The sequence below is a fragment of the Erinaceus europaeus genome, chromosome 10 (assembly GCF_950295315.1).
Source record: "Erinaceus europaeus chromosome 10, mEriEur2.1, whole genome shotgun sequence".
NCBI lineage: Eukaryota > Metazoa > Chordata > Mammalia > Eulipotyphla > Erinaceidae > Erinaceus > Erinaceus europaeus.
This window is the reverse complement of record NC_080171.1, coordinates 113,676,152-113,704,052: the sequence shown is the minus strand read 5'-3', so window position 1 is coordinate 113,704,052 and position 27,901 is coordinate 113,676,152. Positions and strand designations below refer to the sequence as shown.

Here is a 27,901-nt window from a genome sequence, read left to right as displayed (position 1 = left end):
GACCGGCGTAAGGATCCCGGTTCGAGCCCCCAGCTCCCCACCTGCAGGGGAGTCACTTCACAGGCGGTGAAGCAGGTCTGCAGGTGTTTATCTTTCTCTCCCCTTCTCTGTCTTCCCCTCCTCTCTCCATTTCTCTCTGTCCTATCCAACATTGACAACAACAATAAAACAAGGGCAACAAAAGACAATAAAGAAACAATTTTTTTAAATATTTAAAAAAAAAAAAGAAATACTGCTAGCACTAGATTAGTACCTGCATTAATTAATGTTAACAGCATCCCAGACTGTGTTCTCCTTCAGTGCTTAAGCAGTGCTGTAAGTAGTTGTTTTCAGCGTCAGACTCAAGGCCACATGGCCTTAGAGAGTCCCAGCTTTCCCACGCTTACACAGGGAAAACCTAGTTACAGACTCGGGTCTCAGGATTTGCTTATGCTATTACTGTTAGCCAACCCCACCTCAGCAGGACAGACCGACAATCCCAGAAGCTTCTCAGACACTGGAACTTTAGGATGCTATCCACTTAGCTCATGTCATTACCACCAGGCTAGAGGGAGTTAACCTCTGTGGTTGTAAAACCATCTCTAAGAAGCTTTGTTTTATTGCCAGTTAGACACCTTTCCATACTTAAAACAAAACTGATTTCCCTCCATAGCTGAGAGATCCATGTGTACAACACTGACTCTCTTTTTTTATATATTTACTTATTTTCCCTTTTGTTGCCCTTGTTGTTTTTTATTGTTGTTGTTGTTATTGATGTCATCATTGTTAGACAGGACAGAGAGAAATGGAGAGAGGAGGGGAAGACAGAGAGGGGGAGAGAAAGACAGACACCTGCAGACCTGCTTCACCGCCTGTGAAGCGACTCCCCTGCAGGTGGGGAGCCAGGGGCTCGAACGGGGATCCTTACGCCGGTCCTTGTGCTTTGCTCAAACCACTGTGCTACTGCCCAACTCCCGGCACTGACTCTCTTAATTTGCAACCATACTTTTCCATAATCCTGACTGAGTTTCAGCAGGAAATGTAAGTAATACAGAATGTGCTTCATGAAAAGTGTTAGCAATACACTTGCTGGAAATGTGAGAAGACTGCTGTTTATACCTACATAGCCAGTGAAATCTACATGCCTTGCAACTTTATGCTGTTTATTTAATCACTCTCTCTGTCTCTCTTTTTATTGCCACCAGGGTTGTCACTGGGGCTCAGTGCCGGCACTTTGAATCCACCACTCACGGCAGCCATTTTTTCTTTTTTAAATATTTTATTCACTTATTAATGAGAAAGATAGGAAAAGAGAGAAAGAACCAGACATCACTCTGGTGCATGTGCTTCCGGGGATCAAACTCAGGACCTCATGCTTGAGAATCCAATGCCTTATTCACTGCGCCACCTCCCAGACCACACACCTTTTTTTTTTTTTAATTGGATAGGACAGAATTTGATAAAGGGAGGGGAGATAGGGAGAGAAAGAAAAAGGTAGAAACCTGCAGACCTGTTTCACCACTCCTGAAATGTCCCCCCTGCAGGTGGGGAGCAGGGATGTGAACCCAAGTCCTTGTTCTTTTGGTAATATGTGTGTTTAACCGGGTACACCTCCACCCCACTCTCTAATCACTCTCTTCAAATGTCGTTGTAAATATTTTTTCCTGTGTGTTGATTTTCTCTTTTTCCCTTTTTGTGTCCAGTTTATTTTTACAATTTCGGATGGAAGGATTATGGTGTGGCGTCCCTCACTACCATCTTAGATATGGTGAAGGTGATGACATTTGCCTTACAAGAAGGAAAAGTAGCCATCCATTGTCACGCAGGGCTTGGTCGAACAGGTAAATTCTAGGTGGTTTATTGTCTTTAAAATATTCAAACACATAACGAATAATACTTTGTAATTCTAGAGGGAAATGTTTTTATGATCTTATCAAAGCTCTGGAGTTGGATAGAGGATGTAAAAAACAGATGATTGAAGTGTGACTGTCTTTTTTTAATTCCCTTTTGTTGCCTTTGTTGTTTTATTGTTATTGATGCCGTAGTTGTTGGGTAGGACAGAGAGAAATGGAAGAGGGGCAGACAGACGGGGAGAGAAAGACAGACACCTGCAGACCTGCTTCACCGCTTGCGAAGTGACCCCCTGCAGGTGGGGAGCCGGAGGCTCGAACTGGGATTCTTATGCCGGTCCTTATGCTTTGCACCACCTGCGCTTACCCGCTGAGCTACTGCCTGACTCCCAACTCTGTGTTTTTGAGAATATTTTTTAATGACATCTAGACTCAGAACTCATATTTCCAGAGCTAGCTAAATGATCACTGCGGTTTTTTGAATTTTCTTCTTTAAAAGAAAAAAACCAAGCACTTTACTTTAATGCATAACGCCTTTAAATTTTGATTTTTCTTAGCCAAGACAATATTTAAGATATGCATAGAGCCTGCTGTTTTCTAAGTGACTGATTGATTGATTGATTGATTTTATTGCCACCAGGGCTATTGAGGAGATTTCTATGCCTACATAATGAATCCACCACTACCAACAGCCATTTCTTCTTTCTTTCTTTCTTCCTTTCTTTGATAGATACAGAGATAAGTTAAGAGGGAGGAGGGAGATAGAAAGGGAGAGGGACAGACATTTATTGCATTGCTTCACCACTCATGGAGCTTACCTCCTGCAGATGGGGACCAGGAACTTGAACCTGAGTCCTTATACTTGGCAACATGTACACTCAACCAGGGACATCACCACCCAGCCCCATATGTTCTAAGCATTTTGTATCTGACATATATAGCTATATATATTTTTTGAGTCTTTAACAGCAATGTGAGTTTTGAGAGGTTAAGTAGACTATTACATAAAGTATTAGACCCAAAAACCTAAATCCATGACAACAAGAATTGTGTCTGTGAAAATATCTGTGTAGTCCTAGAATCTTACATCAAAATTAATTATTTTATATAGAAATGCAGCAGAATCTCAGCACAGTGTTGGTGCTGAGGCCAAAGTGGTGATCACAGGGTTGTGCTGCATATGGTCACACACACCATACAGTGTGCCTGCCACAGGCCCTGCCTGCTCAAGACTGTCTTCAGGACAGGAACTCGGTTCTTCTCAGATTGTAATCTGAGGGACTGGGGAAACAACATAATGGTTACGCAAGCACCTTTCATGCCCGAGGCTCCAGGGTCCCCTGGTTTAATCCCAGTACTACCATAAGCCAGAACTGAACAGTGCTCTGGTAAAAAAAATAAGTAAAGGGAGTCGGGCTGTAGCGCAGCGGGTTAAGCGCAGGTGGCGCAAAGCAGAAGGACCGGCATAAGGATCCCAGTTCGAGCCCCCAGCTCCCCACCTGCAGGGGAGTCGCTTCACAGGCGGTGAAGCAGGTCTGCAGGTGTCTATCTTTCTCTCCTCCTCTCTGTCTTCCCCTCCTCTCTCCATTTCTCTCTGTCCTATCCAACAACGACAACAACAATAATAACTACAACGATAAAACAACAAGGGCAACAAAAGGGAATAAATAAATAAAATAAATATTAAAAAAAAAATTTTTTTAAGTAAATAAACTATGGTAATCTGAGGGTTGAGCCAGAATATTGCTGTTCCCAGGGACTCCACATGACAGCTCTGCAGATATTTCATGCTGATTTGAAGATTTATCACATCCCAGTGAAATTGCTACCACATACTGGGGAACATCCAGTACTCAGAGGTTCTGGTTCTCACCTGTAAATGAAATTCACAGCTTAGAGAAATACATGGATATCTTTGATCTTTTACTTTGATAGTAACTTATATTAGAATTACTTATCTATCTCCTTTTCATTTATTAATTTGTCATTAGAAAACATTGTCTGGGAGTCGGGCTGAAGCGCAGTGGGTTAAGTACAGGTGGCGCAAAGCACAAGGACCAGTGTAAGGATCCTGGTTTGAGCCCCCGGCTCTCCACCTGCGGGGGAGTCACTTCACAGGCAGTGAAGCAGGTCTGCAGGTGTCTTTCTCTCTCTCTTCCTCTCTGTCTGCCCCTCCTCTCTCCATTTCTCTCTGTCCTATCCAACAACAACGACAACATAATAACTACAACAATAAAAAGAAACAAGGGCAACAAAAGGGAATAAATAAATAAGTAAATAAAAAAATTAAAAAAGAAAACATTGTCTATACAGATATGGCTGGTCTCTTTAGTGTATTAAGTAGCTTATAGGAAAAATATTTTGGGGCAGGGGAGATAACATTATAGTTATACAGAGAGACTCTCATGCCTGAGGCTCTGAAGTCCCAGGCTCAACCCCACACCACCATAAACAAGAGCTGAGCAGTACTCTGGTGAAGAGAGAAAGACAGGAAGGAAGGAAGGAAGGAAGGAAGGAAGGAAGGAAGGAAGGAAGAGGTAGGGGAGTTTGTGGGGCTGGGTGGTAGCTCACCTGGTTAAGTGCACTGGTTACAATGTGTAAGGACCCAGGTTCGAGCCCATGATCACCACCTGCAGGGGGAAAGCTTTGCAAGTGGTGAAGCAGGGCTGCAGGTGTTTGTCTCTCTCCCTCTCTATCACCCTCTTCCCTCTCTATTTCTGACTGTCTCTATCCAATAAATAAAAAAAATGAAATGAAATTTTAAAAAAAGAAAAAAGTTTGTGGTCTGGGAGACAGCACAGTGGATAAAGCACAGAACTTTCAGTCATGAAGTCCCAAGTTCAATCCCTGGCAGTACATGTACCAGAGTGATGTCTGGTTCTTTCTCTCTTCTGCCTACCTTCTTCATGAATAAATAAGTATTTTTTTAAAATGGACTTGCATCTAGAGAAAAACACCTATATAGACTAGACTGAAGAAAAAAGATTGTGACTGTAAATAGTACCCTTCCCCCCAAAAAATGAATGAACCAGTAGGGAAAGCAGTGCCTAACAGGACTTTCAACAAGTATTCACTAAGATTGGAAGGGCCGGTGGTGGCACACCTGGCTGAGCGCACATGTTACAATGTGTAAGGGCCTGTGTTCGAGCCCCCGGTCCCCACTTGCAGGGGGAAAGCTTTGCAAGTGGTGAAGCAGTGCCGCAGATGTCTCTCTGTCTCTCTCCCTCTCTGTCTCACCCTACACTCTCCAATTTCTGGCTGTTTTTATCCAATAAGCAAATAAAGATAATTTTAAAAACAAACAAAAAAAAAAGCAAAGATGGCAGGGCTGGACAGTTTCAAGCACAGTGTACAGTGTACATGTAACTGGGTGGACATTTTCAGCAGCTATTAGAGGTAGAATTAGAGGTAGATTCGTGTTCTTTATGTTGGAGCTGTACAGAAGGAGGATTTATGGGTCGGCCAGCATATGATTTTACTGTCTCCACCCCCCTCCATGCTTACTAGTCGTCCACACTTATGAATCACCCTCTGTACTCCACACTTAGTCATCACCCCCCGACTCTGTTGCTGCATTAACTCCAGGAACACAAGGCCCAGGAGGCCATCAGTCAAGGGCATGATACCATATAAGACAGTAAATGGTGCACACTGGTGTAAAAATTACTGTTATGGGGGCCAGGCGGTGGTAGCACAGTGGGTTAAGTGCACATGGTGCAAAGCACAAGGACTGGCATAAGGATCCTGGTTCGAGCCCCCCGGCTCCTCACCTGCAGGGGAGTCGCTTCACAAGTAGTGAAGCAGGTCTGCAGGTGTCTGTCTTTCTCTCCTCCTCTCTGTCTTCCCCTCTTCTCTCCATTTCTCTCTGTCCTTTCCAGGAACGACGACATCAATAACAACAACAATAATAACTACAACAATAAAACAGCAAGGGCAACAAAAGGGAAAATAAATAATAAAAAGTAAAAAAAGTAAAATAAAATTTTAAAATTACAGTTATGATTGTTCTTTTTTTATATTTTTGTTTATTAATGGATAGAGAAAGAGAGAAATTGAGTGGTGACGGGGAGATAAAGAGGAAGAGAGACAGACAGACACCTGCAGCCCTGCTTCAGCACTCAAGAAGCTTTCCCCCTGCAGGTGGGGACCAGGGCCTTGAACCTGTGTCCTTGTGCACTGTAGTGTGTGGGCTTAACCAGGTGCACCACCACCTGGCTCCCTAAGTTATGATTGTTCTTAAAGCTTTACTTTATATAATTTCCTAACACCTTTTCACATTTTGAATCAGAAAAGAGTGATAAACAGATAAGAATACAGACTTTTAGGAGTCGAGCGGTAGCGCAGCAGGTTAAGCTCAGGTGGCGCAAAGCACAAGGACCAGCATAAGGATCCCGGTTTGAGCCCCCGGCTCCCCACCTGCAGGGGAGTCGCTTCACAGGCAGTGAAGCAGTTCTGCAGGTGTCTGTCTTTCTCTCCCCCTCTCTGTCTTCCCCTCCTCTCTCCATTTCGCTCTGTCCTATCCAACAACAATGATATTAATAACAACAACAATAATAACTACAACAACAAAACAAGGGCAACAAAAGGAAATAAATAAATATTTTTTAAAAAAAGAATACAGACCTTTTCTGTTAGCATTTTTCTCTTCTTCACTACTTAGGTGTCTTAATCGCATGTTATCTGGTCTTTGCAACAAGAATGACTGCTGACCAATCGATCATATTTGTGCGAGCAAAGCGACCCAACTCCATACAGACTAGAGGACAACTACTGTGTGTGCGGGAATTCACTCAGTTTCTGATTCCTCTCCGCAACATATTCGCATGCTGCGACCCCAAAGCGCACGCCGTCACCTTAGCACAGTACCTCATCCGCCAGCGGCACCTGCTTCATGGCTACGAGGCACGACTTCTGAAACATGTGCCAAAGATCATCCACCTGGTTTGCAAACTACTCTTGGACTTAGCCGAGAACAGGCCGGTGGTGCGGGAAGAGGCGCCCAGCGTGCCTGGTCTGTCTGCAGAAATTGAAAAGACGGTGTCTGAGGTGGTGACGATGCAGCTCGATAAGGAGCTGCTGCGGCACAACAGTGACGTGTCCTGCACCCCTTCTGTGGCGGCCCCCGACTTTGAGACTCAGGACATGGCCCTTCCCCACGAGCAAGAGTTTGACCCCCTCTGGAAGAGGCGGAATGCTGAGTGCGTTCAGCCCCTCACTTGTCTGAAAAGGCAGCTCAGCTACAGCGACTCGGATCTAAAGAGGGCCGAGTGGCTTCTGGAACAAGGGGGGACTCCCTGGACGGTGCCTGCCCAGGCCATGCCTTGCCAGCACTCCGAGCAGCAGATGCCTCTAAGCCACTGTCACACCCCACAGTCACCACGGGTAGACTTAAGTAAAGAAATACTGTGCCGGAATACATTTTCTTTCTGGAACCAGACAAAATGTGGAGGTCTAGCAGGACTCAAAGAGGATGGGTCACCAGTCTCAACAAAGAATCTTTCAAAAGAAGTCCAGCGAAGTAGAACCTTCTCTTCAGGAGTTTATAATCCTGGGGAGCCAGCTTCTCCCAACTTTGCAAATCTCCATAAGGAGCAAGACTGTTCTGACCACCAAGCACTCCCTGATCAGGGTGAAGCCCATGGTGGTGGTACTCAGGGCTCGGTCTCAGAGGATGGTGACCTGATGGGCTGTGATCTTGGTACCAAAGCCCAGTTCTCCGTTGGACCTGAAACTGACGATAGCAAAGATGTATCTCAAGTCACTCCACACACTGTTTTGCTGTCTGAACTGAGTGTGGAAGCAAGGAGAGTACTGGTAGCCAAAGCCCTGGCAAATTTAAATGAGTTTGCAGAGGAGGAGGAAGTGAAAAGGAAGGTAGAAATGTGGCAGGTAGGTATCCATAGTTCGTTCAGCTAACGTATGTATGGGGGAAATATTTGTGTCTGAGCAGAAAGAAATACGGTACGTTTTCCCAAATCTATTTGCCGTAAGAACCTGAAGGTACACTTGTCTAGTACTTCCTTTTTGAACTTGCAATTGCCCAGCTATAGTACAGACCTGCTGTTGGAGAAACAGCAGACAGTGGTGATGTTGTGTGGGGGCCCGCCCACCCGTCTCTGAGTGAAAAGAACCGGTTAGCACTTGACTCTCAGCAGGCTGCTGACCCAGTTAATGCTGATCAATACCAGCAGCTTCTTTCTTGCTTGCTCACTCAGTTTGTAGGCCACGGCAGACATCTTCAGAAGCTGACCGGAAGTATCTCTAGCTAACCCAAAGCCGGCAGGAGGGTAGAGGAGCCCACCTCCCAGAGAATCGCTGACATAGAGACAGAAATGAGATCAGAAAAGTGGTTTATCGATACCCAGCACAAGTGTTGAGAACACGCAGTGGATGCTTTCCACTCCGTTCCCTCCTGGTGCCTCCGTGTCCCCTGAGAAAGCAGTTTTTACATTTAAGAAAGAAAGTGGGAATGGCCTCTGTGCTGTTACCGTGCCTGTGACTGCGTCTTTGAGGTTCATTTCTTGGCTTTCAACTAGAATGTGGAACTTGAAAGTCGAATCCCTTTCTTGTGTTGTGTTTTCACTAGGAAGCTGCAAATGAGCAGCTGGTCTAAAGGACAGACCCGAGAAGTCTGGCTGTTGGATCCAGTGACCTGCCCCAGTGGGGGACTGACCTGAGGACGCCTAGCTCAGTGGAATATTGCCAGCCCCTACTTAACCATGGATTCTTTCCACAGCTGCTTGCCATTCTCCCACTAATCCTACAAGGAAGGCTCGGGAGTGTTCTCAGATATGGAGCCGCATCTCTGTCCTGGGAGGAGAGCCTCCATCAAAACTGCATTTTGCTTCACAGTTAAATCTATCATTTCCTTTCAACATGAAGTTGTTCCTTTATTTTCTGCTCAGAGCCAAGAAAAAAAAAAAAGCTTTCCAGGGTAGGGGTAGATAGCATATGGTTATGGAAAGAGATTCTCATACCTGAGGCTCCAAAGTCCCAGGTTCAGTCCCCCATGCCACCATAAGCCAGAGCTGAGCAGTGCTCTGGTGAAAAAAGAAAAAGAAAAAAAAAAAAACTTTCCACAGCACAGCAGCCAGCAGCAGGCTACCAGAGCGCCCTCTTGTGGTTTGGCCTACCTGTGTCTGTGCTGACCTGTGCTCCTTGGCACAGGCCAGACAGACCGTCTCAACACGGAACACTATGACAGCCCTTTCATTTGGATACGTTCGTTCCCACACCCTCCACCCTCCCCTTTTTTTCTTTCCATTCTATATTTTATCATAGGCTTTTCTAATAAAATTAATCAAATCCTGGGAAAAGTCAAATGAGCTTTGATGTGACCAGTATAACATGTGTGTAGCTGTGTTTAGAGCCTTTCATCACTTGTGAAATTGTGAAGCTTTCTCTCTGCAGGTGGAGACTGGGGGCTTGAACCTGGGTCCTTGTGCATGGTAATACATGCACTTCACCAGATGTACTACCACCCAAACCCCTCTGTCTTCTCTATTTCCCGGTCCCTCTCAATTCCTGTCTGTCTTTATCCAACATAAATAAATAAAATTAAATATTTTTTTAAAAAATAGGGTGGAACCCAGTGCCAGGGGCCCCTGTAGCATGGGAGAAGCACTGTGTACTGGCTGGCAGAGAGCAGAATGAGGTGGAACGCCTCTCAGCTGGCCCTGTCTTCAGGTCTCTGTACATTAGCCCACCTTTTCATAGCCCAGTACCTTTGTCTGTACTGTGGCCTCCCTGACAGGTTACTAAGAGTCAGGGGTAAGTCACATGTTATACTTCCTGTCATATTTTAAGGGCTCTATCAATACTGGGTAGACACATGGATAAATGGTAGCAATTGTTCTCAGTACGATTGTAAGTATGTCTCATTTACTAAGATATAAATCTGAACCCTGTCAGCAATTAAATTATCTCACTCTCCCTGGTTCTGTGCAGTAAAATTTTAAAATGTCCTTAAATTCTTTTCTTCGTTGTTGTTTTTTTTTTTTTTTAACCTCCAGAGTTATTGCTGGGACTCGGTACCTGCACTACAAATCCAAATCCACTGCTCCTGGCAGTCTTTTTTTTTTTGCATTTTATTGGATAGGACAGAGATAAATTGAGAGAGAAGGAGGAGAGAGAAAGGGAGAGAGAAAAATAGAAACCTGCAGACCTGCTTCACCTTTTACACCACCACCCACCCCATGCAGGTGGGGAGCGGGGGCTCAAACCCAGATCCTTGCATGGGTCCTTGCACTTGATACTATGTGCAGGCAGGGACCAGGGGCTTGAACCCATATCCTTGCACACTGTAATGCGAGCACTTAACTGGGTGTGCCACCATCTAGCCCCTGCCCTTAAATTCTTTCTTTTTTTTTTTTTTTAGAGGCCAGATATGGTATAATGTATTTGATGTCCACTAAGAGCAGAGCATATAAAAATGTAATGTTAGTAGTGTCTGAAATTACATGTTTATATGATTGACAGGGGAACTACTTGGATGATACTGAAAAAACAAAAGCTAGGGCCAGGCAGTGGCGCAGCTGCTTGAACACACACTTTGCAGGGCAAGGACCCGGGTTCAAGCCCCTGGTCCCCACCTTCAGGGGGAAAACTTCACAAGTGGTGAAGTAGACCCTTAAATTCTTTATAGCCATTTAGATATTGGCAGGGCTTCTTCAGTATTCCCATCGTTATCAGTTTCAGATGGTGGGAGTTAGGTGTTAAAATTCCATACAGGGGTAGGGAGTCTAAAAATGAATTTTAAAGAAACAAACATACCCCATTCCCAGCTTTTTAAAAAAATATTTATTTATTCTCTTTTGTTGCCCTTGTTTTATTGTTGTAGTTATTATTGTTATTATAGTTATTGATGTCATCGTTGTTGGATAGGACAGAGAGAAATGAGAGAGGAGGGGGAGACAAAGAGGGGGAGAGAAAGATAGACACCTGCAGACCTGCTTCACTCCCCTGCAGGTGGGGAGCCAGGGGCTCGAACCAGTCCTTACACCAGTCCTTGCACTTTGCACCACCTGCGCTTAACCCGCTAGCTGCACTACACCAGACTCCTCCACTCCCAGCTTTTTGGGGCGCTCTTTGAAATCTCAAACAAGAGCTCTTCCTTATCACAGCTCACTTTTTTAAAATACCATCTCACTTCACTGCAGTCTGTTCGAGAGCACTCCCTCTTCCTGAACTGTTTCTATGAATGAATTAGAGAAACTTAGGTTAATCAAACACTGCTCTGTGCTGAGCTTCAGCAGACTCCTTGATCAATCAGCACAGCACCTATGAGGCAAAGGGCCAGCTAACAGGGGAAGTTAAGACCTGGAGGAACTCAGTCCTGTGCCACCTGACAGTGGGGCTCTGGGAAGGGTCCTCATCTTACCCAGAGCCCCACACTCACTTCCCTGGACACCCTGGCCATCAGTTGTCAAACGGTGCAAGCCTCCCTGCCTCCCTCCCTCCCTTCTCTTTCCCCCTTTTTTTCCCCTTCTCTCCCCATATGTCCCTCCCTCCCTTCTCTCTTGCCCTTTACTTCCTCTCTTCTCACTCCTCATCTCCTCCATTTCTCTCTTTCCTTGTTTTTTTTCCCTTCCATTTTAGAAAGAACTAAATTCCCAAGATGGAGCTTGGCAAAGGATATGTGGCGAAAGAGACCCTTTCACCCTGTGCAGTTTGATGTGGTCTTGGGTGGAGCAGCTGAAGGAGCCTGTGATAAGCAGAGAGGACGTGGACATGCTGGTTGATAGCCACTCGGATACCGCAGAAGCGCTGTTTTTATTGGAGAAGGTCAAGTAACTCTTGAACTAGCTGATAAAAGTTAACAAAGGCCCCTTATCATTCCCACACACTAAAGAAATCATTGAGAAAAGGCATTCATGGGCCTGGGAGGTGGCCCCCCTTTTGCCAGAGTGATGCTCTGGTTCTCTCTCTCTCTCTCTCCTTCTCTCTCTCTCTCCTTCTCTGTCTTGTGTTAATAAATAAATAAAGTGGTTTTTAAAGGTGAGGAGGGGATTTGGCACAGAATCTCATTGGTAGGTCTACTCTGAATCTTTCCAAGATAAATGAAGAAATGCATGCCCAGGGGCCAGGCAGTGGCGCACCCTGTTAAGCGCACACATTACAGTTCACAGGACCCAGGTTCAAGCCCCTGGTCCCCACGTGCAGGGGGAAAGCTTCACCAGTGGTGAAGCAGGGTTGCAGGTGTTTCTCTGCCTCTCTCCCTCTCTATCTCCCCCTCTTAATTTTTCTGTCTTTATCCAATAATAAATAGATTTAAAAATAAAATAAAGGGGGTCGGGCGGTAGCGCAGCGGGTTAAGCGCACGTGGTGCAAAGCGCAAGGACCAGCATAAGGATCCTGGTTCGAGCCTCTGGCTCCCCACCTGCAGGGGAGTCACTTCACAGGCGGTGAAGTAGGTCTGCAGGTGTCTGTCTTTCTCTCCCCCTCTCTGTCTTCCCCTCCTCTCTCCATTTCTCTCTGTCCTATCCAACAACAACAATAACCATAATAATAACCACGACAAGGCTACAACAACAAGGGCAACAAAAGGAGAGGGGGAATGGCCTCCAGGAGCAATGGATTCATGGTGCAGGCACTGAGCCCAGCAATAACCCTGGAGGCAAAAAAATAAAGACAGAAAAACCGGGAGGTGGCACAGTGGATAAAACCTCAGGCTCTCGGGCATGAGGTCCTGAGCACATGCACCACAGTGATGTCTGGTTCTCTCTCTCTCTCTCTCTCTTCTGTCTTTCTCATTAATTAATAAATAAAATTTTTTAAAAAATCTACAATATACAATCATAAGGATATAATTTCAGAACCATCACTGTAAACATTTTCAATTTTTTTTAGCATTTTATTTATTTACTTATTTATTTGTTGAATAGAGACAAACTGAGATGGAAAGGGGAGGTAGGGGGAGAGAGATGAGAGAGGGAGCAAGAGGAAGAGAGAGAGAGAGAGATTGACCAACCGACCTGCAGCATCACTGCTTCACTGCTCAAGAAGATTCCCCCCTGCAGGTGGGGATCAGGGATTTGAACCCAGGTCCTTGTACATGGCAACATTTATGCTCAGCCAGGTGCACTACCACTCATCTCCAAGTTCTGAGTCTTTTCTTTCAGACTTGTCAGTGCATATGTTAATTTGGTTAAAAATTGTTTCCCATATATTTTTGCTCAAAAATTATAAACTAAGGGCTAGGGAGATGGCATAGTGGCTATGCAGAAGACTCTCATCCCTATGTCTGTAAGGTCCTCGGTTTCAATCTACCATAAGCCAGAGTTGAGCAGTGTTCTAGTCAAAAAGAAAAAAAAATAATAATTTTAAAAGTTTTAACAGAAGTATTTCCCATGTTTAGTATAAGTTCTTAATATATATAAATATGTATGTGCAACAGGAGGGTCCAAGATGATGAAAACAGAAGTAAGTTTGGATTATTGAACCTCTCCTGCACCCTTTGTCAGACGTTATCAAGCCGTCTCCCTCTCCAGGGCTGCAGTTAAGAGTGGTCCATTTGGGAAGAGGAAACATTCCTCAGCTTAGTAGAGTGTATACACAACAGACTCACAGCCAGTATTATACTTAGTAGTGAGAAACTTAAAGCTTTCCCTCCTAGATTTGGAACAGAAAAGGCTGTCCTCTACTATTCAACATGGTCTTGGGAGTTCTAATCCTAACAGTGGAGAAGAAAAGTAAATTAAAGAGATCTACATTGGAAGACAAGCAATGAAACGAGCACCATTTGCAGATAACATGACAGTACACATAGAAAATCCAAAATAATACAACAGATAACTCTTATAAGTAATTAGATAACCCAGTTGTCTAATTACTTTTAAGAGGCAGACTACACAGTTAACATATAAAGTCAGTAACAAGCCTCTATGCAAGCAGTAAAACTGAGGAAGAAAAAATAAATTCCATTTACAGTGAGAAAATACATATATGTGTGTGTGTTAACTATTATAGGTCTGTAGTGCTTTGACAGAAACATGTCATAACTATTTTTTCACTTTTAAGCATTTTCTACAAGGCTGGTAAAATAGCCTAGTAGTTATGCAAGACTTTCATGCCTGAGCCTTTGAATTCCCAACCCCTGGCACTACCATAAGCCATTGCTGAGCAGTGCTATGATTGAAAAAATAAAGTATTTTTTCTTGATTTTCTTTTCTCTCTCTTTCCTTTCTTTTTTTTTAAGATTTCTTTTATTTAATTTTTTATATTTATTTATTTTCCCTTTTGTTACCCTTGTTCTTTTATTGTTGTTGTAGTTACTTTTGTTGTTGTAAGATTTATTTCTTAATGAGAAAGATAGGAAGAAAGAGAGAGAAAGAACCAGGCATCATTTTGGTACATGTGCTGCCGGGGATTGAATTGGGGACCTCATGCTTGAATTATCTACTGCACCACCTCCCAGATCACTTTTTTGTTTGTTTAGTTGTTTTTACCAGAGCACTACTCAGCTCTGGCTTATGGGTGTGGGGGATTGAACTTGGGACTTTGGAGCCTCAGGCATGAGAGTCTCTCCATGTAACAATTATGCTACCTACCCCTGCCCAAAAATAAAGTATTTTCTATTTGCTTGTCATAAGCATACAATAAGAAGTATAAGGTAGATGCATGTGCTCTTGCTTGTGTTTCTTAAGAAGAGCAATATTACACATAAACTTTAGTGTTTATAATTAGTACATATAGCAAAGACAGATGAACAAAGAAGGAGAGCAAAAGAACAAACGGTAGTTGCATAAGTCCGTGTACAATAAAAAGTTTTTAGTTGTATAGAGATATTAGAAATCTGAATTTTAAAGTGGGCTTTGTTGTTGCTTTGGGAAGCACTTACATCATCATCAGCCTAACTGTAGTTACCCAGTGTGCTTGCTAACAAGCATCTCTCTCTCACTCTCTCCAGGTCTTCTGCTGTTAAACACACACAACCTGTACACTTGATATCTTTGAAGATAAAGATACAGATGGTAGGGGAGTCGGGCGGTAGTGCAGCAGGTTAAGCACAGGTGGCGCAAAGCGCAAGGACCGGCAGAAGGCTCCCATCCTGCAGGGGAGTCGCTTCACAGGCAGTGAAGCAGGTCTGCAGGTGCCTTTCTCTCCCTTCTCTGTCTTCCCCTCCTCTCTCCATTTCTCTCTGTCTTATCCAACAACGATGACAATAATAAAACAACAAGGGCAACAAAAGGAAATATTTCTTATTCCCTTTTTTTGCCCATGTTTTTTATTGTTGTAGTTATTATTGTTGTCATCATTGTTGGATAGGACAGAGAGAAATGGCGAGAGGGGAGGAAGACAGAGAGGGGGAGAAAAAGACAGACACCTGTAGACCTGCTTCACCGCCTGTAAAGCGACTTCCCTGAAGGTGGGGAGCCGGGAATTCGAACCGGGATCCTTACGCCGGTCCTTGAGCTTTGCGCCACCTGCGCTTAACCCGCTGCGCTACCGCCCGACAACAATAAATAAATATTTTTTTAAAAAGGATACAGATAGTCACTTATCTGGGGTCTTTTAATTGGGATATATTCTCGAAGTTACAGAGCTGAAGCTAGAAGTACAGTTGGCGATAAACCTTAGTGGAGTGGCCGTGTGTCAAGCCCTTGCTAAGTTGTCATTTCTACTTCTATGTCCATGACTCTGAGTGATGGAGACCCATCTCACAGAAAAGGCAGGTGGGACCTCGTGGCCAAGGCACAGCTGCAAGCTCCAACGGCTCTGAGGCAAAGCTCCTGGACTCTTCTAGTCCTTCAAGCCATCGCTCGGTCATAATCAGTCCCACCCTCGTGATTATAGGTTTCAGCCTTTTTTTTTTTTTTTTTTTTACTGTTATTGGCGCTGCCGCAGTGGTCGCCTGCCCTGCAGGTGTTTGGGGGTTCAGAATATGCCTCAGTGGATTTCCAGAGTGAAATCAGCGACTTCCAGGTGCAGTGTGTGCTGGGTGCCTGTTGCCCAAGTAGTTCCTCCTTGACTTCTCGAAGGGAAATAGCTCCCAGGAGTCAAGTCTGGGAGGCGTTCTTCAAGGATCTTTCCCCGTTGAGTACTGATGCCCCTGGAGGGCTGTGGCTGTACTCCCTCTGCTCTGCCCAGTATCTGCAAGGCAGGGCACACAGGTGGTGAGTGCTGGTGTCCACATGCTGCTGTGACATCGGCCTCTGCTAGCCAACTGAAATAGTGAAAGTGGGTCATCGCAGATTACTGCGAGGAGAACACCCGGCTTGCAGCATCACCTGTTCTCAGTTCCACTAGGACTTTGACAATTAACCAGCTTAGACTTTTATCTCCCGAAAGCTTTTCAAATTACTTTAACACAACAACAAACACTGATAATGCCTTGGGTACAAATATACTACTTTTTTTTTAATATCAGAGGATTTTTTGTTTGTTTATTTGTTTATTTTAGTCAGCACCAGGGCTGCACTGCTTCAGGCCGACTTTTTAAAACTTTATTATTATTATTTACTTATTTATTAGATAGAAACAGAGAGAAATTGAGAGGAGTGGGGGAAATGGAGAGAGACAGAGTGACATCTGCAGCCCTGCTTCACCACTCTTGAAGTTCCCTTCCTGAAGGTAGGGACCAGGGGCTTGAAGCCAGGTCCTTGTGCACTGTAATGTGTGAGCTTAACCAGGTGTGCGCCACCGCCTCGGGCCCCCCCAGAGGATTTTTTTTTTTAATTATCTTTATCTGTTGGGTAGAGACAGCCAGAAATTGAGAGGGTAGGGGAGATAGGGAGAGAGACCCCTGTAGACCTGCTTTACCACTTGCAAAGCTTTCCCCTACAAGTGGGATTGGGAGTGGGGGTGGGCTCGAACCCAGGTCCTTGTGCATTGTAATGTGTGCTCAGCCAGGTTCACCACCACCCAGCCCTGAAGTTTCATACTTGAGACTGTAAGTACTTGGTCACAAAGCACTTCCTATTTCAGTAGTTGCTTTGAGTTTATTTCTTGAAGCATTTTTGAGACTTTAGATTTTTATCTCTTCAAAAACAGGGCCAGCATCAGACTATTCTGTGTGTGTTGCATTGCATAGTGAGCCTGCAAACCCTGCCTGCGAACCTGGAGGAAGCTGTCCTCGTCCACACCATCAAAGCTTTCACCAAGGTGAGTGTGCTGCTCCCTCCCCTGCAGGCTGCAAGTCCACAGATCAGTCCAGAAGTGGCCAGCATCTATACTAAAACTTCCATCGTCTGTACTTGTTCTTGATAAACAAGCAATTGACAGTTCTTGAAAGACCACTTGGCCAGAAAATAAGCATTTCCTAAGAGTGGTATTTAAAAAAAAAAAAAAAGCTGAACCCTCAGTTTTTTGAAGAAGAACAGTAGAACAAAGAGCCTTTGTACAGAGAGAAACAATCGGGTGTTGAGAAAGTATATTTAAACCATGTGCCTAGTAGGAGTCAGAGAATCTTTCCTTGTTGAGGCCATTCTACCTCTGATCTGAACAAGAAGCCATCTGTTGGGAATCAGAATCCAGCGCCGAGCATTCAGTGCCTTGTCCTAGCTGGCAATTCCTGAGCAAGGAGTTTTTGTATGTGTGTGTGCTGTGCTTCTTGGTTTATGTTCTCCCTGTATAGGTATCCTTTTGATTTGCTATAATCTTTTCTGGCTTAAGAAAGAAACCAGGCTCATGCTAAGAACAAACGATTCCCTCATCCCTCTAACTAGGATTTTGGCATCACTCATACATGATGTGAAAACTTCATTAAGCAAAAACCCCAGCTTTGGCAGTACCTTAATGAAAATAGTAGCTATTATTTGTCCTAGTTCACCAACCTCCTGACCCACCATTCCTTCCAAAGTGAGGTCTCGTCTGCAAACTCTTAGCCCTTTCTGGACACTCCAAAGTCAGCAGCTCAAGCCCCAATCATATGAACATATAATATATAACATGTTTTTATTTGTTCATTTTAATGAAATGTTTTTATTATTTTTCTATGTATTGGATAAAGATAGCCAGAATCCGATAGGGTAGGGAGAGATAAAGCGGGAAAGAGACAGAGAGACACCTGCTTCACCACTCACAAAGTTTTCCCCTGCAGGTGGGGACTGGGAGCTCGAACCAGGGTCCTTGCACATTATAACTTGTGCTCAATCAAGTGTGCCACCACCCAGCCCAACCCTTCCCTTTTTTTTTTTCACCAGAGCACTGCTGAGCTCTGGTTTATAGTGGTGCTGGGGTTGGAACTTGCGATCTTTGCTGCCTCAGGCATGAAAGTTTTGGTTTTTTTTTTTTTTTTTTTTTGCATAACCATTATTCTCTCAACCCTATGGAAATGTTTTTTTTATTACTGTTGTAGTTATTGTTGTTGTCGTTGGATAGGACAGAGAGAATTGGAGAGAGGAGGGGAAGAAAGAGAGGGGGAGAGAGAGACACCTGCAGACCTGCTTCACCACTTGTGAAGCGACTCCCCTGAAGGTGGGGAGCCGGGGGCTCGAACCGGGATCCTTATACCGGTCCTTGTGCTTTGTGCCATGTGCGCTTAACCTACTGCACTACCACTGCCTGACTCCCAGAAATGTTTTTATAAGTAAAGAGGATTCCTACCATGTGGGGAAGGTTATTATTTTGTGATTAGCAGAATAAAGTATTTGAACTGTTGTTAATATGAATAATTCTTGCAACTAGGGTAGAAGATATAATAGCTAAGATAACCTAAGATATTAGGTTTCTCAGTTTAACTGAAAAAGAAATTTTTTAGTACTGGTCTCTCAAAACATGCTATGGCTTCTTTTATATTTACTTTGCTTATTTCATATGAGATATATAGAGAGAGTTTCTTTTTTAATTTTTTTATTTATTTAAAAAAGGAGACATTAACAAAACTGTAGGATATGAGGGGTACAACTCCACACAGTTCCCACCACCAGAACTCCATATCCCATCCCCTCCGTTGATAGCTTTCCTATTCTTTAACCCTCTGGGAGTATGGACCCAAGGTCATTGTGGGATGCAGAAGGTGGAAAGTCTGGCTTCTGTAATTGCTTCCCCGCTGAACATGGGCAATGACTGGTCGATCCATACTCCCAGCCTGCCAGAGAGAGAGTTTCTTTTTTTTTTTTTTTTTTTATTTAAGAAAGGATTAATTAACAAAACCATAGGGTAGGAGGGGTACAATTCCGCACAATTCCCACCACCCAATCTCCATATCCCACCTCCTCCCCAGTAGCTTTCCCATTCTCTATCCCTCTGGGAGCATGGACCCAGGGTCATTGAGGGTTGCAGAGGGTAGAAGGTCTGGCTTCTGTAATTGCTTCCCCGCTGAACATGGGCGTTGACGAGAGAGAGTTTCTTATGAAAGAGAGACCACCATACCACCCTATACATGCGGCTCCAGGAATTGAACCAGGAGTTTCAGGCATGCAAGTCCTAAACTCTGCCAGCTGAGCTACTCACCCAGTCTCAGTGGTAAGATTACTTTACTGCTTCTCTTGGCCTTTTAGAGGGACCCTTGTGGTAAATTAAACTAACATCATTCCAAATCCATTCAAATATCAAGAAGATAAGTTTCTGGGTCTCTCCCCTTGTGCACATCTTTTGAGCCAACTGCTCTTGTTTGTGAGAAGTCAACTCCTAGCCTATTAAAAATCCTACTTCTCTTCATGATAAAGCTTACAGGGTTTGTTTGCAGCCCCCTGGGGGGGAGTGAGAGGGCAAACATTGGCATCATCTACATTTGGGGCTCCTTGGCTGTCATGCAAACCCCCTTGCCCAGACTTATCTCCACCTTAGCCCTCCCACGGCTTCTGCATGTCACCTCCCCGGGACCTGAAGTACAGGGGAGCCTTTGTGATGGCAGAGCTCCCGCAGCCTTGACCCACAGCACTGTCTTTGCCCTGAAGCTGCATCTGTCTGAGCAGGCTGTTGCCACAAGCCCTCCTGACCCTTCCACCCCGGCTCTTCCAGGAGGAGGGAGCTGCTGCTGACCAAATGATCCTGACCACATGTCAGCGGAGGTGGGAGTGGGTTCTCCCCCTATGGCCCTCTTCACCCTAGTTGGGTGAACTAAGGCAGGAAAGCCAAATAGGTATGCCCACGGTGCTTTCCCACAGAGGTGAAAGGACACTTCTGCTGGGGTTGTTGTGTACGCCAGACATCTATCCGACCCCTAGTCAGTGTGCACACAAGTCCTGAGAGGTGGTATACTTCAGCTCTCCCTTTGACAGAGAAGGTAGGCGTGACCAGAGGTTGCACAGCGACAGCCAGACAGGAGTCTTCCTGTTCAGGGTGCCAGGTGCCTCTCAGTTGAAACACACAGCATGTGTGTATTGTCTCCAAATGGAGGGCTTTTCTTTGATTTAATATTTATTTACAAAAGTATGATTTACAAAATTATAAGGTAACAAGGGGTGTAATTCTGCACCATTCCCACCACTAGAGTTCTGTCTGCCCAGTCCCTCCACTGGAAGCTACTGCAGTTCCCCCAGGTTTGCAGATATGGGTTACAACTGTCTGTCTACATTTGTATATATTTGCCCATTTCTTTCCATGAGCCCATCTTCTCTCCTTTCCAAGTCACACATACACCTACTACTACTTCTGAATGTTCCTTCTTTTTTCCTCTTCTCTCTCTGGGTCCTGATGGAGTTGGAGTTCAGAGCCCCCTTGGTCATCTTTTCCCTATCATTTCTCCCCTGCTGGGAGTATGGACCAAAATTCTTTTTTTTTTTATATTTATTTATTCCCTTTCGTTGCCCTTGTTGTTTTATTGTTGTAGTTATTATTGTTGTTATTGATGTCATTGTTGTTGGATAGGACAGAGAGAAATGGAGAGAGGAGAGGAAGACAGAGAGGGGAAGAGAAAGACAGACACCTGCAGACCTGCTTCACCGCCTGTGAAGCGATCCCCTCCAGGTGGGGAGCCGGGGGCTCGAACCAGCATTCTTACATGGGTCCTTGCGCTTTGCACCATGTGCACTTAACCCGCTACGCTACCACCTGGTTCCCTGGACCAAAATTCTTTACGGGGTGTGGAAGATGGGAGTTCTGGCTCCTGTAAATGCTTCTTCTGGCATGGACATTGGCAGGTCGTACATACCCCCAGCCTGTTTCTAGCTTTCTCTAGTGGGGTAGAGCTCTGGAGAGGTGAGGTTGCAAGGTACACTGGTGAGGTCATCAGCCCAGGGAAGTCAGGATGGAATCATGATAGCATTTGCAAGTTGGTGGCTGAAAGACAGCAAGATATAAAGTGGGACAGAAGGGGCCAGGTGGTAGCACACCTGATTGGATGTCCATGTTACAATGTGCAAGGACCTGGGCTCGAGCCCCTGCTCCCCACCGGCAGGGGAAAAGCTTTGCAAGTGGTGAAGCACTGCTGCAGGTCTCTGTCTCTCTCTCTATCATTTTGTCCCACTTAATTTTTTTAATTATCTTTATTTATTTATTGAATAGAGACAGCCAAAATTGAGAGAGAAGTGGGTATAGAGAGAGGCCAAGAGACCCCAGCAGCACTGATTCACCATTTGTGAAGCTTTCCCCCTGCAGGTGGGGGCTGGGGGTTCAAACCTGGGTCCTTGAGCACTGTAACGTGTGCGCTTAACTAGGTGCACCACTACCCGGCCCCGACTTTCGTAGTTTTTGAGTTTGATAGCTAACATGGGGTTGGACAGAAGTATTGTCTGAGAAGATGGCGTCAAAGTTGCAGATAGGGCTAGAAAGTTGATTGGAGCAGAGTAGCTCCCAGACTTGAAGAAAATCTATGAGTAAAATTAACTGTTTACCCCATCAAACAGACCTAGAGCCCATATCTATTCCTATTTAGCACAGGAGCCTGTGTGACCTCTGAGTCCCTGTCAGTCTGAGCTCACAGTCCCTGGTCACAGATGGGAACATTCTAGGCTGCACTCATTTCAGGACCAGTCTTCTCGGACATAAAGAGATTTTTTTCCTTAATACCATTAAGAACTATTCTCTGTAATGAATAAAAACTGCTTGAATAGTTTACCTTAAAAAAAAAAAAAAAAAGAACTATCCTCTGGATTGACTTGTTTCATAACCTTATATGTGAAAATTCCATGTACAGCCAGGCACTCAATTTATATCTGAATTTCCATTCATAAATTTGGTACTAACATGATTTGTAGTTCTAATATCTAGTCTCTCAAAATTAAAGTATCACAGAGCGCAAGGACCTGCTCAAGGATCCTGGTTGGAGGTGGCTCCCACCTGCAGGCAGGGGGTCGCTTCACAGGCGGTGAAGCAGGTCTGCAGGTGTCTGTCTTTCTCTCCCCCTCTCTGTCTTCCCCTCCTCTCTCCATTTCTCTTTGTCCTATCCAACAACGACAGCAATAACAATAATAATAACTACAACAATGATAACAAAGGCAACAAAAGGGTAAAAATGGCCTCCAGGAGCAGTGGATTCATTGTGCAGGCACCCAGCCCCAGTTATAACCTGGAAGCAAAAAAATAAAGTATAAAATGTTTCATGTGTGCTTTTTAAACTATGTGCAACTTTGTTTGTGATTCTTCTGTTTTTCTACTGCCACCTACCTCCCCTTTCCTTCCAAAGCGGAGACTGGTTAAAATGCATGTTACCGTGCTCTGAATATAAACTTTCTTTTGTCACCAGGTTAATTTTGATTCTGAAAATGGACCAATAGTTTACAACACCCTGAAGAAAATATTTAAGCACACACTGGAAGAGAAAAGAAAAATGGCACAGGATGGCCCTCAGCCTGGTGTTTTGTAAAGCTAAGCTGTCTCTCCATAGTGAATATCCAGACCTTCTGAAAGTCAAGCCAGGCTCCTGTGCATAGGTGAACAAGTTCAGGTGTGGGGCTACTTCATCCTGCAACACTTTGTTGCAGACGCTCTTGGTTTACGCTAAAAAATGCTCGTTCCTCTTTGGAATAATTATTTATTTTAAATAACATTCATACGCTTTTTGTTGTTGTTGTTGTTGTTGAAAATTGCCATAATTTGAGTGCCACTTTCTTTTATTTATGTAACTAAAGATTATATATTATTAACATTTTAAGTATGTGGTAGTTACATCCTTATTATCATTATTTATTTTTTGTAAACGTCAAATAGTGGTTGATGGAACTCTTCCTAGAGTCTTTGCCAAATAGAACATTTTATAGTGAAACCTCACTGCTTCTCCATCACCTTGTTTCAGGACCGCAGGAAGTCACCAAGTGTCTTAAACTGTTTTATATTTGTTACTAAGAAAGCTGTTGGTACATTTTTAAGGAATTTTTCCAAAAAAGAAAAAAAAAAGATGGTTTTTCTTTTCTTTTTATAAATGTGACAAGAGGAATTCAAAATACATTGTCCAGAGTGATTTTCTTTAACATTAAAGGATCAACTAGGAGATGGTTGGTTGGGTGGTAGTTTTTGGTTCCGGGTTTTGTTGTTGTTGCTTGTTTTGGTTAGAAAGTCACTGGGTCTTTGAACGGTTCCCAGCTGTGTCCATCCCCCCACCGCCTCCACAGAGGCAGTGCAGCCCTCAGCACATAGGGACTTCTCACTCACTTGGGTGTGCTGAGTCGAGGAATATCTTTAAAGAGGAAGCAATAAAGAACAAGGGCAACAAAAAGGGGGGGAAAGGAAGGAAGGAAGGAAGGAAGGAAGGAAGGAAGGAAGGAAGGGAGGAAGGGAGGGAGGAAGGAAAAGAAAAAATCAAAAGAAAAAAAGTGGGAAAAAAAATAATAAGGAAGCGAGATCAGTAGCTGTGAGGAAGCGACTGCGCCAGGAAAGACTGCCATGCGGGTGGACTCTTCCCACCACAGCTCCATCCTGAGACAGTGCTCCCCCTGTTGTCACTGTGCTGCTATAACTGCCTCCTCCAACCTCCAGCTCATAGAATCAGCAACCCCACGACCCCGGCTTTGGTTAGATTTTTACTCTACGAATTAAGATTTTTAAATTGAGTTTGGTCCATGCAGTTTTCATTTGATTTGGTAACTGCCTAACAAAGTTCTCGATTCACCAGCCTACCTGTCAGTCACTGAAATCATACCTGTTACCTAAATTTGCTTGTAGAGGGGCCAGGAGCCAAGGCACAGAGACAATCGTAGTTTTTCCCCAATAAGAATGGTGTAAACAAACCAACCGCAGATTAAAGAAGCTGCTACTTAACCTTATAGGTAGAATATCAGTGGAATCAAAGCAAGCTTACAACAAAAACAGGCAAACAAAAAATTCTCTGGGAGTCAGGCGGTAGCACAGCAGGTTAAGCACACGTGGCACGAAGCACAAGGACTGGCGTAAGGATCCCGGTTCCAGGCCCTGGCTCCCCACCTGCAGGGGAGTCGATTCACAGGCGGTGAAGCAGGTCTGCAGGTGTCTTTCTCTCCCCCTCTCTATCTTCCCCTCCTCTCTCCATTTCTCTCTGTCCTCTCCAACAACAATAACATCAGTAGCAACAACAATAATATCGACAACAATAAAACGAGGGCAGCAAAAGGGAATAAATAAAATTTTTTAATATTTATTTATTCCGTTTTCTTGCCCTTATTGTTTTATTGTTATAGTTACTACTATTGTTGTTATTGATGTCATTGTTGTTGGATAGGACAGAGAGAAATGGAGAGAGGAGGGGAAGACAGAGAGGGGGAGAGAAAGACAGACACCTGCAGACCTGCTGTGAAGCGACTCCCCTGCAGGTGGGGAGCCAGGGGCTCTAACTGGGATCCTTACGCCGGTCCTTGTGCTTTGTGCCACGTGTGCTTAACCCACTGTGCTACCGCCTGACTCCCCTAAAATATTTTTTTAAAAAATTCTCCAACCCTTACATTTCTGAATCAAGCTCTAGCCCATCAAAACTACTTCAGTCATCACCAGTCTTACAAGCTCTGCTGGCAAACACTTGGTGCTGTTTTCACTCCCACTGTTTGAAGTCTCTGAGGAAGTCCAATCCAGTGAATTTTAATGAACCAGCTTGTCCATTCTTGACACTTCTTTTTCAAGTGCTTAAATTGAAAAATACAAGAAGAAAACAATTACATTACATCCATAGGTCCAGTATTAAAATATGCTCTTTACCAAAAAAAAAGAAAAATTCACCCTCATCTTGGCCAGTCCTGTGTGACACCACAGCTGTGAATCCCATGGCCGTTGGCCTCTGCACCTGAATTGATAGTTTCAAACGAGGCATATCCTGCACAGTCAGTCATGAGGTGACACGGTGCTTGTCTGAACTCCAAGTGCCCCCACTCAAGATAGATAAAGTGTGTGTGTGTGTGTGTGTGTGTGTGCGCGCACGCGCGCGTGCGTGCGCGCTCTGGTTTATGTGTTCTCTTGTGAGAAAGAAACAGTTTTGCAATTAGATCAGATAGCTGCAGGCTAATAGGCAGCTCATCTAGCCCTGCTCACTGCCACGTGTTCAAGGTGACCATGCAGGATGGGAACATTCTAGTGACAGAGCAAGATTTCTGCCTTCCTGGCCAGGTGGTGGTGCACCTGGTTGAGCGCACAATGTTACAATGCAAAAGGACCCAGGTTCAAGCCCCACTTTTCCCACCTGCCAGGGGAAAAACTTTGTGAGTGGTGAATCAGGGCTGCAGGTCTCTGTCGATCTACCTACCTATCTGTCTTATCTCTCTCTCTCTGCCTCTCCCTTCCCTCTCCATTTCTGACTGTCTCTATCATAAATTAAAAAATTTTAGGGAGTCGGGCGGTAGCGCAGCGGGTTAAGCGCAGGTGGCGCTAAGCACAAGGACCAGCGGAAGGATCCCGGTTCGAGCCCTCGGCTCCCCACCTGCAGGGGAGTCACTTCACAGGCGGTGAAGCAGGTCTGCAGGTGTCTGTCTTTCTCTCCCCCTCTCTGTCTTCCCCTCCTCTCTCCATTTTCTCTCTGTCCTATCCAACAACAATGACATCAATAATAACTACAACAACAAAACAACAAGGGCAACAAAAGGAATAAATAATAAATAAAAAAGGAACATTTAAAAAAAAATTTTTAAGAGATTTCATTAATAAAAAGTATACTGATGGGAGTCGGGCAGTAGCACAGCAGGTTAAGCGCATGTGGCGCAAAGCGCAAGGACCAGTGTAAGGATCCCAGTTGGAGCCCCCGGCTCCCCACCTGCAGGAGAGTCGCTACACAGGTGGTGAAGCAGGTCTGCAGGTGTCTGTCTTTCTCTCCCCTCTCTGTCTTCCCCTCCTTTCTCCATTTCTCTCTGTCCTATCTAACAACGACAACATCAATAACAACAACTACAATAACTACAACAATAAAATAAGGGCAACAAAAGGGAATAAATAAATATAAAAAAAAATTTAAGTATACTACCTTCTTATATCTAAAAGGACAGAATCTTCCTACTGGAAAAAGTAACCAGGTTGCAACACTCAGCTGGACAGAGATGGGGCAAATAAAAGCACATACGTTGACTTTACACACCCAACAGCACAGTCCCCGGTACCTCTTCCCAGACCCCACAATGTAGTTAACCAACCCTTCAGCCTCGTTCTATGTCTTCAGTAGTTGTTTTTGCTTTTATTTTGTAAGAGGTAGAAATGATAAAGCAATTCACTAAATCAAAATCAGGGCTGTTTGCACAGATTGCAATCAAACAATGAGGTGTAAGTCAAGACCTATTCCCAAAACATAACTTCCCAAAATAAGCCATCTTGAATAAGGTATCTTTTATTTTAGCTGAGAGAATCAGGAGGCAAGGGCAAGGGCGTAGTAGCCTCCTGTCTCAATGTATATTTTAGTGGGTGTGTGAGACCTTTGCTCCCAGTGCAAAAGGTTTCATGATATTCAAGTCTTAACTGAGACATCAGTGCTTTAATGTTTTTTTTTAACGATTTTATTTATCTATTAATGAGAAAGAAAGGAGGAGAGAGAAAGAACCAGACATCACTCTGGCACATGTGTTGCCAGGGATCAAACTCTGGACCCCATGCTTGAGAGTCCAAAGTTTTATCACTGCGCCACTTCCCGGACCACGAGTGCCTGAATGACTTTAATGAATGGCTTAGAATGAAGGTTCGCCCCAGTCCACTACTCAATGGCTCTATTGTGATCATTTATAAATCAGTTCTATTGTGTTGAGCTAATCAAATCAGTTCATGCCTAAAAGCACAGGCTAAAAAATAATGCACCATTGCATAACAGGATTTGTTGGATTTTTCTCCTGCGATACCATCTACAAACAATGTCTAACTATTCTGTTACCATAAAGGGCTCCTGCAGGTATAAGGGGCCATCCTTGGGCCACATTCATAGAAGTAAAAAGCTCCAAAAGGAACGTCATTCTCGATTTACTTGCTCTATTTCTTTCTCTCTACATATCTTTTTACCTTCTAGAGGAAAGAAAAAAAGAGAAAATGACCACCATTTACACGATTACAGAAATGGTAGAATCATGCAAGCACTTTAGACCTAGGCACTGGTGGCCAAAAGAAGGAAGGAAGGAAGGAAAGAAGGAAGGAAGGAAGGGAGGGAGGGAGGGAGGGAGGGAGGAAGGAAGGAAGGAAGGAAGGAAGGAAGGGAGGGAGGGAGGGAGGAAGGAAGGAAGGGAGGGTTCTGACACCACAGTTCCAGGTGAACACCAGTACAGACTTCGGTTGTGACTGAGTAGCTTCTTTAAAGCCAACTGTGAACATATCCGCACGAGAGCAGGACAGCAGACAAGTGGAAAGGTCGTAGCAAGCAGTCAGAGCACTAAGGGGCTTGACCACCACTGCAGGTTCCCTGTGCTCCCTTCCTGTCCTTGCTTCTCACAGTACCAGATGACACTGCAGAAACCTCTGTCTCAGGCAGGAGCCCCAATAGGCGCAAATGAATAAAACACCAAGGAAGGGAGGTAGCTTAATGGTTTTGGAAAGAGACTTTCATACCTGAGGTTCCAAAGTCGAAGGTTCAACCCCTAGCACCACCATAACCCAGAGCTGAGTCGTGCTCTGGTAAAAATAAAAAGACAACTCCAAGGGAAGCCCACCGACAGAAGACTGACAGCACCTGTCAGCTATAAGGACGCTGGCATTCTAGCCTTCCACAACACCAGTGGGGACAGGTGGTGACTGGCTGCCCCACCAAATACATTACCGGGTGGGCTGGAGCTGATACCCTCCTTTCTAACCTGCAGAAGAAGGCTTGAGAGCCCCAATTCCCCAGC

General features: G+C 44.5%; 1 protein-coding gene across 7 annotated transcripts in view; it reads left to right on the top strand.

Annotated features, from left to right (window-relative positions):
- Positions 1 to 23,095, top strand: part of PTPDC1 (protein tyrosine phosphatase domain containing 1) — a 75,564-nt gene extending 52,469 nt beyond the window's left edge. For 6 of the 7 annotated variants that reach the window (XM_060200554.1, XM_060200552.1, XM_016190857.2 and 3 more), the window contains 5 exons: positions 1,683 to 1,820; positions 6,490 to 7,718; positions 11,427 to 11,612; positions 16,821 to 16,931; positions 22,399 to 23,095. In XM_060200554.1, the coding sequence (XP_060056537.1) occupies positions 1,683 to 1,820; positions 6,490 to 7,718; positions 11,427 to 11,612; positions 16,821 to 16,931; positions 22,399 to 22,518 (1,784 nt within the window). In that variant the 3' untranslated portion in view covers positions 22,519 to 23,095. Of the gene's footprint in view, positions 1 to 1,682; positions 1,821 to 6,489; positions 7,719 to 11,426; positions 11,613 to 14,736; positions 14,845 to 16,820; positions 16,932 to 22,398 lie in introns of those variants that run through there. The other variant, XM_060200556.1, reaches the window with a different exon arrangement.
- Positions 23,096 to 27,901: the final 4,806 nt, after the last annotated feature.